Source organism: Trachypithecus francoisi, unplaced genomic scaffold (genome assembly GCF_009764315.1).
Source record: "Trachypithecus francoisi isolate TF-2019V2 unplaced genomic scaffold, Tfra_2.0 Lachesis_group5, whole genome shotgun sequence".
Classification (NCBI taxonomy): domain Eukaryota; kingdom Metazoa; phylum Chordata; class Mammalia; order Primates; family Cercopithecidae; genus Trachypithecus; species Trachypithecus francoisi.
This window is the reverse complement of record NW_022681470.1, coordinates 68,806,253-68,820,386: the sequence shown is the minus strand read 5'-3', so window position 1 is coordinate 68,820,386 and position 14,134 is coordinate 68,806,253. Positions and strand designations below refer to the sequence as shown.

The window sequence follows — 14,134 nt, the reverse complement described above, 5'->3', positions numbered from 1 at the left end:
GTGCCTAGGACAGTGCATGGCACATAGCAGGCACTCAGTAAATAGTCACTGAATTGATGAATGGCTGAACTTTCAAGGGCAATCAGAACAATTTCCTTTTCCTTCAGAAAGACAGATTTATTTGTATAAGTGCTAATAACTTCTCTCTTTTTACCACTGTGGTCAAAAAGGGAAGTAAGGTGAGGGGGGAGGGAAATCACTATTCTATTCTATGATTGGATTTTAATTTAGAAGCTGTAATTTCTATTTAATTTTATGGCATTTTAATTTTGGACGTACCTGTACTTATTACAATGTGTGTGTGCCTTCTAGGGAAGATCTTATCGTGACCAACAGCTGCTGCTTCTCAAGAGGCACTTAGAAAATAATTACAGGAGCAGAGATCGAAAATGGATTGTTTTGTTTCCAGAAGGGGGCTTCCTCAGGAAGCGGCGAGAAACAAGTCAGGCATTTGCCAAGAAAAATAACTTGCCATTTCTTACAAATGTTACTCTGCCAAGGTCTGGGGCAACAAAAATTATTTTGAATGCACTTGTAGCACAACAGAAAAATGGAAGTCCAGCAGGAGGAGATGCTAAAGAATTAGGTATGATGGTTTTTAGCATTTTTTACCTTGTTGGAGTTAAAGGATTTTCTGGAGTTACAGAAGATGATCAGTGTTCTTTTTTATATTTATAATTTTTGTTAAAAATAATGCTTAAGGAGAAGATGAAACTGTAATTTTTAAAAAATGTTTCCATTTACAAAAGTAGTCTATGCTTTTAGTAATTTACTCAAATAATACAGAAATGCATAAAGTCAAAGATGTCTTTCTCCTGTCTTACTTATATGGAGCCATTCCCATGGCTGCAGTAAACATTCTTACAAATATCTTTACATATTGGTGGAACTATTTCTGTAGTACAGATTCCTAGAAGTGGAATTGCTAGACTAAAAGATATAACTATAGAAATGACATGTTTGAAAAATTAATCTTTTCATTTCTCAGATAATATTTTCATTTATCAAATTGAGAAAGCTTTTTGGTCTTCTTTTTGTTTGTTTGTTTTTGTTTTTTTCCTGGATTTTTTTGGGAGACAGTCTTGCTCTGTTGTCCAGGCTGGAGTGCAGTGGTATGATCATAGCTCACCATAGTCTTGAATTCCTGGGCTCAAGCGATCTTCCCACCTCAAACTCCTGAGTAGCTGAGGTTGTAAGCACATGCCACCATGCCTGGCTAATTCTTTAGTTGTTTTGTAGAGATGGGGGTCTCACTATGTTGACCAGATTAGTGTCAGACCCCTAACCTGAAGTGATACTCCTGCCTTGGCCTCCTAGAGTGCTGGGAGTATAGGTGTAAGCCACCGTGTCCAGCCTTGTTTGTTTTTATTACAGAGAACTAATTTAATGCAATTTGATAGTATTAAGAGCATTAAGTGTTAATAAATGACTCAGTTATTCCACTGCAAATATTTATCAAAAGGAAATAATCTGAAATGCAGGCAAAGAAGTTTATTACAGATTATTTATAATAGCCAAAACATTGGAATTAGCCAGAAGTGAGAATGGATTAGTAATTATCAAATATCCATACAACGGAATACAACACAGCTGTTACAAATTATGTTTATGGAGTGTTTGTATTGGCTTGGAAAAATATTTATGCTCTTCTGTTAATAGGGTGGGCAAACATACAACTCTTCTGAAAACAATTTGAATTCAAGTCTGTAAACAACGAGGCAGTAGGAAATGCATGAAAGGAAGGACACCAAAATGTTAGCAGTGATTGCTTTTCTGAGTTGTAACATTATGGATTATTTTTCTCTATTAATGCTTTTCTGAATTTTCCGTTTTTAAAAATAATGTGTACGTATTACCTTCTCACCATCAAAAAGCAAATCATACTCAAAGATGCAACTATCTTGCAAATAGCCTGGTAAATTACAAAGTTTTGCAGAAGATATTTGTGCCCATAGCATGGAGACTGTTTTGAACAAGTTACCTAAGATACTACTGTGAAAGTCTGGTTATAAGTTAGAAAGCTGAAAGGCATTCACTAGGCCTGTTTCCTTTGCAGTATTTTGCTATTTCTTTTCCTATTCTTTAAATAAAATAAAATAATAATTGAAATGATTGGCCCTCAGAAACAATATGTTTTTAAATGGCAATCAGGACCAGACATAGAAATAATGTCTGTGATTTAACTCAGATTTAACTGAGTTTTCCTTTTATTTGTTTTTCCCAAGCAGCTGCTTGGCAGTCAGCTCTCTTAATCTTCCATCATCTATTAAAAAGATAAATTGGAAGAGTCTTTTAATAGAAAAGGAACGTTCAGAATAGTTTCACTGCTGGAGAGACACTGTGGCAATGGCAGCCAAGCCAAAGCTTGAAGGCAAATGTCTTCCAAACAGGATTAGTTGCACTAATAAAGACTGCTGTTTTAAAATAGTTCCACCCAGGCAATATCCTGTGGTGGTCTAGATCTCAAATGTAGGGACAATTGTTATACTGATTGCATAATAGTGAAGAAAAATCGTTGTTTTCTTTTAGAGAGAGCTAGTTTATGTTTGTAACTAAAGCAGAGTAGTTTATTTTTTAATCCTACCTTAAAGTTTTTCATTCTACCTGTTTAGAAGAAAAACCATAAGTATACCTGAAAACTAGTTTTACCTGTATTTTATTATTCTTTTCCATGTTTTGGTATTTTGCATTTTATTTTCTTTTGTGTTTATATTAACTAGCATTTTATTCCATATATACACAAACCATGCCTTTGTGTTTGTTTTAATATGTGATCCATACACATATGCCAAAACTTAATTTTGTTACCACATGATTTAACAGATATTAAACTGAATTTTGGTGTTTTTTCTCATCATTTAATTATAAAAATTTTCAAACATACATAACAGTTTAAAGAATTTTGCAGTGGATATCTGTGAGCTGACTAGATTATCTCTTCATCATTCTATCCATCCATTAGTCCATCTTCGTTGTTTCATTTTTTAATGTGTCTAAAAATAAGCTTCATTAGTATACTTTACTCCTAAACATTTCAGCATGCATATCATTGGTAGCTTGTTAAAGTGTGTTTCTTTACATAAACTCAGTTCATTTAGCAATATGTTATTTAAAACTTTTTTTTACTTGTTTTACAAGTATATTTTTCTCCTTCACAATGTTGTTCTAAAATCTTTACAGAATTTAAGGCCAGTTTTAAATTATTTGACATACAAAAGTAATATATCATTGATTCCTAATGCACATTTGGACTTACGCTTGAAAATGAGTTTTCTTTTTTTAGGAATTTCTTACATACTTCAAATAAAGAATGGACCATTATACTCTTAAAGTCTGACCATCAGTATCCTCTGTGATGATTCTGCTCTCAGTTCTCACTCACCTTTGTACCCCATGCTGGGATAAAAACAGTGTGCAAAGGATCAAACTTAGCAGAACTTACCATCCCGTCTCCACAACAGTAGTCACCAGTTGTACCTTCCAAAAGGCAGGAAGCTTTATTGCTTTATGTGTACATATAACTCTTGCTAAAACTGAGGGAGATATTTTGCTTTTTATTTATTTATTTTTTATTTTTTATGTATTTTATTTTTTGAGACGGAGTTTCGCTCTTGTTGCTCAGGCTGGAGTGCAATGGTGCGATCTCAGCTCACTACAACCTCCACCTCCTGGGTTCAAGCGATTCTCCTGCCTCAGCCTCCCGAGTAGCTGGGATTACAGGGGTGTACCACCACACCTGGCTAATTTTGTATTTTTAGTAGAGACGGGGTTTCAAACTTCCTCTCTCAGGTGATCTGCCTGTCTCGGCCTCTCAAAGTGCTGGGATTACAGGCGTGAGCTATTGCGCCCGGCCTTTTTTTTTTGAGACGGAGTTTCGCTCTTGTGCCCAGGCCGGAGTGCAGTGACAGTGATCTTGGCTCACTGCAACCTCCACCTCCTGGGTTCAAGCGATTGCCCTGCCTCAGCCTCCCAAGCAGCTGGGATTACAGGCACGCGCCACCATACCTGGCTAATTTTTTGTATTTTTAGTAGAGATAGGGTTTCACCATGACCTCAGGTGATCTGCCCACCTCTGCCTTCCAAAATACTGGGATTATAGGCGTGAGCCACTACGCCCAGCCTCAAGAGCAGCAACCAAGTGTGTCCATAAAGAATGCTTAATTTTGTTGCCATGTTCCAATATTTATTAATGCCTATCCTCAGTATCACAAATCTTGGTGTTTATTATATTATGTTATAACATATTATATTATGTTATATTTAGTGAATGATTTTGTTTTGTTTCGAAGTCTGTTTTTTGTTTCTGTGATGTGAGTTTAGCTTCTGACCTTTTCATAGGTCAGTTTTTTATAGGAATGTTAAATATAAATTAGATCTTCATAGTGCATAATTGTATCAGATACTTGAATGGTGCATGTCCAGTAGATAATAGTGTTCCTGGGCCGGGCGCGGTGGCTCAAGCCTGTAATCCCAGCACTTTGGGAGGCCGAGACGGGCGGATCACGAGGTCAGGAGATCAAGACCATCCTGGCTAACACAGTGAAACCCCGTCTCTACTAAAAAATACAAAAAAACTAGCCGGGCGAGGTGCGGGCGCCTGTAGTCCCAGCTACTCGGGAGGCTGAGGCAGGAGAATGGCGTGAACCCGGGAGGCGGAGCTTGCAGTGAGCAGAGATCCGGCCACTGCACTCCAGCCTGGGCGGCAGAGCAAGACTCCGTCTCAAAAAAAAAAAAAAAAAAAAAAAAGATAATAGTGTTCCTTGTTTCGAGGTTCATCCATTTTATAACACAATAAGTGATGCTTAATTTCTTCTAAAGAACATTATAGAACAGCAGCACTAAAGTTCATCCTTAGAATTTTTCTTAAACCAGAAGGTATATTGATATACCTTACACTGGTCAAGTAATCTATGTTATTTGCTACAGATAATATAAAAGTTGATTTAATTTTAAGTCTTTTTTTCTTTGTTCTCAGACAGCAAATCAAAAGGCCTCCAGTGGATAATAGATACGACGATAGCTTATCCCAAAGCTGAACCTATAGATATTCAAACCTGGATCCTTGGATACAGGAAACCAACAGTCACACATGTACATTATAGGTAAGAATTCTATATTAGTACTCAGTATATATCCAACAATACTACCTCAGGACAGTATGAATGTCTTAATATTTAGTTTTTAATCATACAGTAGAAATAGTTGGCTCAAGTTCATTCTTATGCTGCATTTTTAATATTAAAATATCATTTGAAGTAGGTATTTCACTCAGTTATAGAGATCTCTAAAAGTGATATTCTAGAGGCACTATGTTTATTCGGTTGCCTGACACTTGAGTAAAAGTTAACTTAAAGGGCAAACATCAAGGATAAATATATACTCACTTGGCTTAAGAAGGTATGTATTAATAGAGATATTACAGAAAAGGAGTCCTCATCCAGAACCCCAGATGTTCTTGGATCTTGTGCAAGAAAGAATTCAGGGCGAGTCTGTAAAGTGAAAGCAAGTATATTACAAAAGTAAAGGAATAAAAGAATGGCCACTCCATAGACAGAACAGCCCCGGGGGCTGCTGATTGCCCATTTTTATGGTTATTTCTTGATGATATGCTAAATAAGGGGTGGATTCTTCATGCCTCGCCTTCTTAGACTATATAGGGTAACTTCCTGATGTTGCCATGGCATTTGTAAACTGTGATGGCGCTGGTGGGAGCATAGCAGTGAGGATGACCAAAGGTCACTCTCGTGGCCACCTTGCTTTTGGTGGTTTTTAGCTGGTTTCTTTACTGCAACCTGTTTTATTAGCAAGGTCTTTATGACCTGTATTTTGTGCTGACCTCGTGTCTCCTCCTGTGACTTAGAATGATGCCTTAACTATCTGGGAATGCAGCCGAGTAGGTCTCAGCCTCATTTTACCCAGCCTGTATTCAAGATAGAATTGCTCTGCTTCACACACCTGTGACAGAAATTGAATTTGTTTTTAAATCAATCCACATAAGATTTTCTGAATGATTAAATTGGTAATTTAGCTATGACTTACACTTTTAAATTTTTAACATTTTAATATGTCATTTGCATAAACAATAGTAAAAACATTTATTGAATATGTATGCTAGCTTCTTGTTTTTTTATTGTAGTTTTTTTAAGGAGTTTATATAAATATGATAGGTATTTGTATGAAGCATAGGCTGATAAGGCCTGTTGGGTTTTGATCACTTTTATAGGCCTTTTAGCCTTACTGTGTTTCCATGTGAAAGACCTCAACCCCTGGCAACTACCTTACAAAGGTGAGGAATTGGTCCCAAGGAACATCACAGTTGCCACAAAAGCCCTCAGTTCTAGAGGAAAACAACTCAAATTACGTACCATTGATAGTACATAGGTAGCATATTTTTATATGTGTAAACCATCAGAGTTTTATTAATACAAATGTAAGTACAGAGTTGGAAGAATTTGAATGAAAATTAAATTCTGAAATTTAAAATTACATAATTAATAGTTGGGCTTTTTGATGTGTGAGGGATGACTATAAAATTACAGTTAATTCTGGTGTGTGGCTTACACTGAGTAAGGTAAGAGTGTAATTCTTCGTGTCTCTTTTCTCAGTCGACTCTTTCCACAGGTTTCCCTTTTACTTAAGTTATTGAGCACTTACTCTGTATAAGGCAGTATGCTAGGCCCTGGAAGAATTGCTCGAGGAACAGTTTTATTTCCACATATGTGAAACATAGCAAACCTTCAGTAAGTTTTTACATTGTAATCTATGAATGAAGGACAATGTTAATGGCCAAGCTAGGAATACATGGCTATTGGATGTATGACTATATGTGCATTTGATATATGTGCATTGGATGTATATAGATCTTCCTAGCAAATCATACCCCAAAAAGAACTGAGATGAGGAAGAAAACATTGTGTTGTATGGGCATTCTAGTATAGATGACCCTGCTTTTCTTTTTTAATCAATAAATGGAGGAAATTTTAGTTTATAATCAGGAAAAAAATGAATCAAATCATAAAGGATCATAGAAATGGAAGAAATGGCCTACTTTTAGCAAGATTACTTTAACAGGCTCTTACATTCACTTGAAACAGAGTTTCTTAGTGCTGGGGCTCATGGATAGACCTCAGAGAATTTTATAACTGAATAAATGAAATTTTGAGAATGTTTATACCTTTCTACAGAGAAAGTTCATAGCTTTCACTCTGTTCTCAAAATTATTTATGACCTCAAGAAATTAAGGACCACTGACTTAGAGATGAAAACCTCATAATAGATAGAAGATGAGGAATGGTCAGTTTGATACAGAAAAATACTTCTAATAAAGAAAATTTAATGTGTTAAACTAGTAGAGATTAAATCATGTTATAGAATCATACTCCAAGATATTAAAGTACAAATTATGCCTGATTATGAATATGCACATACATACAAACCCTAGGAGTCTTGGGACAGGTGAGGAGATATACTTTTCTTCCCAGAAATTTAATGAAGATTATTGTCTAACCAATATTGGACAGGAGAGGAAGGACCTGTGTTCAGAAATGGAGAGCAAATGAAAAGAGCAGGAAAGAACAGAGGTGTCCTGGTGTCAGGATAGTACTGTGCTTTTGCAAGAAGCCTGTGAGAGGGGATATGGGCCATGTCTTTAGCAGCTCTGAGGAATATAGTCTCTATCAACTATAGAGTGACTTCTCATGTATTGTTCTTGGCCATCAGGACACCATGGTGCATAGGGAAAGAAACAGTGGTTTTAATTTAGACTTTTTGTTCATTTGGTTATATCTTTAAAATTTTAAACAAGGACAAGATGTTTCAATAAAAGTTGTAAAATGCAGCATTAGAAATCACATTATATATATAAATGTTAATAATATAAATAATTGGGATTAGATCCCTTTCTCTTGTAATGTGGGGAGGTTGGCAAGAAAAACTGGGTAGTATCGGCCGGGCACGGTGGCTCATGCCTGTAATCCCAGCACTTTGGGAGGCCGAGGTGGGCAGATTACCTGAGGTTGGGAGTTTGAGACCAGCCTGACCAACGTGGAGAAACCCCGTCTCTACTAAAAAAATACAAAGTTAGCCAGGCGTGGTGGCACATGCCTGTAATCCCAGCTACTAGGGAGGGTGAGGCAGGAGAATCGCTTGAACCTGGGAGGCGGAGGTTGCGGTGAGCTGAGATGGCGCCATTGCACTCCAGCCTGGGCAACAAGAGCGAAACTCTGTCTCGAAAAAAAAGAAAAACTGGATAGTATCAACTGCTTAAAGTGGGGAGTGGGTGTCCAAAGCATAGGAAAAGGTGGTCTGGAAACTATAAAGTTCACTAAAAAAATAGTAGTTTTGTTCATTGTTGGTTTATCTTCACCTATAGGGAGATTTGAAAAACTATTCATGAAAGTTTTTTTTTTTTTTTTTGCAGTTAAGCGTAATTTCTCCCTTTCTGCAGTTAAGCATAATTTCTCCAGAACTCTAGAACTATTAAACCATATGGGACCAGCCAATTTTGTTTCACATGATGTAGAAAGGATTTGTTTTCGTCTTAGCAGACTTAAAAAGATAAATAAATAAAGCATTCCTCATTCTTGAGAATTTAATTAAAGTGATCACTTAGTGATTATGGTATATAACTGGGCAAGTCAGTACTGTTGCTGGTTTGTGTTTTTTGAGACACAGCTTCACTCTGTCGCCCAGGCTACAGTGCAGTGGGCACTGCAACCTCCACCTCCCGGGTTCAAGTGATTCTTCTGCCTCAGCCCCCTGAGTAGCTGGGATTACAGGCACATGCCACCATGCCTGGTTCATTTTTGTATTATTAGTAGAGGCGGGGTTTCACCACGCTGGCCAGGCTGGTCTCGAACTCCTGACCTCAGATGATCTGCCAGCCTCGGCCTTCCAATGTGCTTTAGCCACGCACCTGGCCTGTTGCTAGTTTTTTAGTGTAATCTTGGGAAATGTGACATATGACAGTCAGAAAGTAATCCATCCTGCTCAACTTTTATTAGATCCCACTTAAGATATTTCATGTATTTTAATTTCTCCGTTTTAAAAGAAATAATGTGATTGGTAAAATGTTATCTATAGAGTTGACAAGCATGAGAAGCCTAGAGAGTTCTGTAATTTAAAAAAACAAAAAAGAGAGCTAACATAGATGAGTCCTAGAACACTAGTACCACTTAAAAGGCAGTTTATTATGGATCAAACCAAAACAAATTCATAGCTAGTAGTAATTAAATGAAACACAATTTTTTTTTTTTTTTTTTTTGAGATGGAGTTTTGCTTTTGTTGCCCAGGCTGGAGTGCAATGGTGTGATCTCGACTCACTGTAACCTCCACCTCCCGGGTTTAAGCGATTCTCCTGCCTTAGCCTGCCGAGTAGCTGGGATTACAGTAGGCACGCGGCACCATGCCCAGCTAATTTTATATTTTTAGTAGAGATGGGGTTTCTCCATGTTGGTCAGGCTGGTCTCGAACTCCCGACCTCAGGTGATCCACCCACCTTGGCCTCCCAAAGTTCTGGGATTATAGGCATGAGCCACCGTGCCTGGCCGTGAAACAGAATTCTAAGAGAAACTCCCAGTTGAAAGTACAGATTAAGAAAAAGGTTAACAATTCATAAGTATTAAATCTATAATAAGTGTATATATATTTGAGATACTTCTATTATATTTTAGGTAGATTTCATAGAGGGCAATAACTGTGCTTCCTATGTAGTACATCTTGGTATCTGCTGAGAGCCACAAAAGATGGCTCTGGGTGGCTGGGGTATTATATTGTTATACGATAGCATTCCTTACCATCAGAATTCAATTGGGAAACAATATAGTTAGCATGATTTATTTAACATTAATCAATGGTTTGTCTATTTATTTATTTATTTTGAGACAGAGTCTCGTTGTGTCACTCAGGCTGGAATGTAGTGATGCAATATCGGCTCACTGCAACCTCTGCCTCCCGGGCTCAAGCAATTCTCCTGCCTCAGCCTCACAAGTAGCTGGGTTTACAGGCACCTGCCACCACGCCTGGCTAATTTTATTTTTCCATAATACATTTATTTTCACTTCTTACAAATTATAGTCCAAGCTGCCAAATAAATTCCACTACCTGTTCTGTACCTCATTGGAACATAATGTGACAAGCAAGTATATGGAGATCTCTGAGCAAAAGTGGCATTTTCCCACAAAGTAACTCCCTTCATACTGTGTTAATAAGTTCTTTAAAAAAAAAAAATCTTTATTTAAATAGAAAAAGAATATCTAGATTGCCAGAATGTACAGCAGAATGTTTTTCTTGATTTGAAATTTCTGTACTGACAGGAAAAAAGCATAAGAATGTAATAACTTATTTTAAATACTCTGAAACTGTTTATTTCTTCCAATAGCAGTTTTCTCTATTAATTTACTACTCAGGCTTATGTTGGTTTTTAGGATTTCTAGAAGACATGACATGTTATATATGAAACACCATAAAATACACATTATTTTTACATAAAATACTACTGAAGTACTTAAAATACCACATAGATGAGAAAGTAAACATTTGTGGCAGAGTTGTATACTAGAGCCTGTCTTACAAATAGGTAGTATTGCTGTGTTTCAAAAGTTGAACTTTTAGGGCATGCATTGAGAGCATATTCCTCAGAAAATTTGTGGCAAATGGTGATTAAGTGCTCAGGCAACTTTGCTAATGCTGGGATTCTGGTGGCCAGAAGTTGCCCCGACTTTGGCGGATGCATTGTTGTGAGATGCAAATGATGTACAGGTAAAAGGGTCTTTTAGGCTGTGCACGGTGGCTCATGCCTGTAATCCCAGCACTTTGGGAGGCAGAGATGAGCAGATCACTTGAGGCCAGGAGTTCGAGATTAGCCTGGCCAACATGGTGAAACCCCATCTCTACCAAAAATACAAAAATTAGCTAGGTTTGGTGGCATGTGCCTGTTACTACTTGGGAGTGAGACAGGAGAATCACTTGAACCTGGGAGATGGAGGTTGTGGTGAGCCGAGATTGTGCCACTGTACTCCAGCCTGAGCAACAGAGCACGACTCTGTCGCAAAAGAAAAAAAAAAAAAAGGCCGGGCGCGGTGGCTCAAGCCTGTAATCCCAGCACTTTGGGAGGCCAAGACGGGCGGATCACAAGGTCAGGAGATCGAGACCATCCTGGCTAACCCGGTGAAACCCCATCGCTACTAAAAAATACAAAAAACTAGCTGGGCGGGGTGGCCGGTGCCTGTAGTCCCAGCTACTCGGGAGGCTGAGGCAGGAGAATGGCATAAACCCGGGAGGCGGAGCTTGCAGTGAGCTGAGATCGGCCACTGCACTCCAGCCTGGGCGACAGAGCGAGACTCCGTCTCAAAAAAAACAAAGACTTTTAAAAAACACAAAGCACCTTGTAAATATAAAGCACCATTATTAAAATATATAAAGAATGATAGATTATTGATAAGTCCGGTATTTATAAATCAGCATTCTCCATATATTGGATCTCAGTCATTTATTGCTTTAAAAGATGCTTTTTAAAGAATGCATTTATTACCAATATTATTTATTGTTTAGGGAAATATTTTTTATTAGCTTGCATACAACTACATTATTGAACTTTTTCAAAAGTAATGCTTATTTTAAAAGAACTAAGACTTATCTAAGGGAAACATCTGAGAGTAAAGAACTTTTTCCTCTTCCTGACTTCTTTTTATTTCTGTCAAACTGGAAGACAGCTTATTCCTGCTAAGCAACTAGTGGGCACAGTGCATTGCTGTTCAGTGGTTAATAGGAAAATTAAACGTGATTAGATTTTAATTACAGGGAGAGTATTTATAGGGGTAAAGACAAAAGTAATGTCTGTCCTTAATATAAATGTCTATTTCACTTTAGTTAGGCCAGTGAGTTAAAGAAAATGATCCTTGTGCAGAAGTAGCTTAATTTTTCATGTTTAAAATCTTGAGAAGAGATATAACCGTAAGTGTAGTGGCATAGATAGATTACTAAAAGCAGAGGTGTTGTTTTCATGTGTAACTTGATTAGGACTTTGGTTACTTGGGAGAAGGCATTCAAGTGTGAACTTTGGGAAATAACTTATTTTAATTTGGGGAGGGGGAATTAATTTAGAAAAGAAATATTAATATTTTTTAAAGATACATATGCTGTCTAGCAAGAGTAAACAAACATTAACATTTTGACATATTTGCTTTAGGGTATTTGTAATTGATAAAAGAAATGATACGCCATTTCAGGCCAATCAGATTTGGAAAAATCAAAGATGGTGACTTGGACACCAATATGGGAAAAGGTGATCTCTTATATACTGCTAATGAGATTACAATCTGGTGTGATCACTTTGAGGACTAGCTGACTATACTTATAAATTGAAAATGCACATACTCTGTGATCTGGCAATTTCCATGGCTGGGCACATACATAGCCTACATTAGTTTGCAGAGTATTATTAAAATTACATCTGCACAGTGAGAATTATTGTCAAAGAGATGAGGGAAAAGTTATTTGTGAGAAAAATTACCAACACTTAAAAACAGAGAATAATATTTTGTAATTTTATGCCTAACCCTGTATGTATTTTTGATTAATATACCATTTTGGTCTTTCCTTCTGCTTTTACCCTTACTCCCTAAGACAACAAAACAAAAAAGTCATGAGTTTTTATATGTTTTAGGGGCTGTAATTTCAGAAATAGTTATTCCTTCAAAATCTTTTTATTACAGAAAATTTCAGACTTGTAAATGAAATCTCATGTGCACATCACACCCCCTCAACAATTACCAACTTATGGTCAATGTTACCTCCTGTATGTTATTTTCAGACCCCAGTGGATTATTTTGAAGCAAGCCTCAGACATCATATAATGTCATTTGTAAATATTTCATTATGTATTCTCTAAAATGTAAAAACATGAAAGACCTGAATATATAAAAAGAGAATACGTATTGTGTGTTCATAAGGTGAAGACTCAATATTATAAAGATGACAGTTCTTCCAGATTAACCTATAAATTTAATGTAATTCCAAACAGAATTCAGGATGATTTTTCAAGAAACTGGACAAAAATTTGGTTATAAAATTCATTTGGGAGAGTAAAGATAAATGAATAGCTAAGACAGTTTTGAGGATGAACAAAACAAAGGAGTTCTTCCTACTAGATGTCAAGTTTAGTTACACTAATGTAATTAAAACAGTGTAGTTATAGGAGAAAGTCCAGATCAATGGAGAGATTAGAAAGTTCAGGTCAAGATTTATTTGTGAACTCACGTGTGACTGAGTAGCCCTTTCCTATCAATGGAGAAAGGACAAACTATCCAATAAATAGTTTTGGGACTGTTGATTCACAATACGGGAGGAAAAGCTAGAATTTCACTCCATACCATATACCAACATTAATTCCTGGTGGATTTTATCTCAACAACAATAATGGGAGCCTAAAGTATTTGGGTGGGTGCAATGAACTGTGCCTGTATTCCTAGCTACTCAGAAGGATCGCTTGAGCCCAGGGGTTTGAGGCTAGCCTGGGCAATAAAGTATTTGAAGAAAATATAGGAGACTCTTAATGTCTTCAAGTAGGGTAGCCCTTCCTTACAAGACACAGAAATCAGAAGTCATAAATCATTAAGGAAAATATAAATATGAGTACATCAAAACTAAAAACTAGGCTGGTCACAGTAGGTCACGCCTGTAATCCCAGCACTTTGGGAGGCCTGAGGCAGGCAGATCCCTTGAGATCAGGAGTTTGAGACCAGCCTGGCCAATGTGATGACCCCATCTGTACTAAAAACACAAAAAAATTAGCTGATATGGTGGTGAGCACCTGTAATCTCAGTTACTCGGGAGGCTGAGGCATGAGAATTGCTTGAACCCAGGAGGCGGAGGTTGCAGTGAGCTGAAATAGCGCCACTGTACTCCAGCCTGGGTGACAGAGTGAGACTCTGTCTCAAAATAATAATAATAATGAAAATAAATAAGTAAATAAAAATAAAATGTCCAATTAAAAAAAAAATCTAAAAACTAGAGTGTTCAAGAGACACAATAAAGTGTTTGAAATGCACATAACAAAAATAAATATTGAGTATATAGTCATGTGTCACTTAATGACAGGGATACTTTCTGAGAAATGTGAAATTAGGTGATTGCA

At 37.0% G+C, this 14,134-nt stretch overlaps 1 protein-coding gene across 5 annotated transcripts in view; it reads left to right on the top strand.

Annotated features, from left to right (window-relative positions):
- LPGAT1 (lysophosphatidylglycerol acyltransferase 1) overlaps positions 1-14,134 on the top strand; it is an 88,914-nt gene that overhangs the window by 50,713 nt on the left and 24,067 nt on the right. For all 5 annotated transcript variants that reach the window (XM_033199564.1, XM_033199565.1, XM_033199563.1 and 2 more), the window contains 2 exons: positions 313-586; positions 4,976-5,102. In XM_033199564.1, coding sequence (XP_033055455.1) covers positions 313-586; positions 4,976-5,102 — 401 coding nt within the window. The remainder of the gene's footprint in view (positions 1-312; positions 587-4,975; positions 5,103-14,134) is intronic.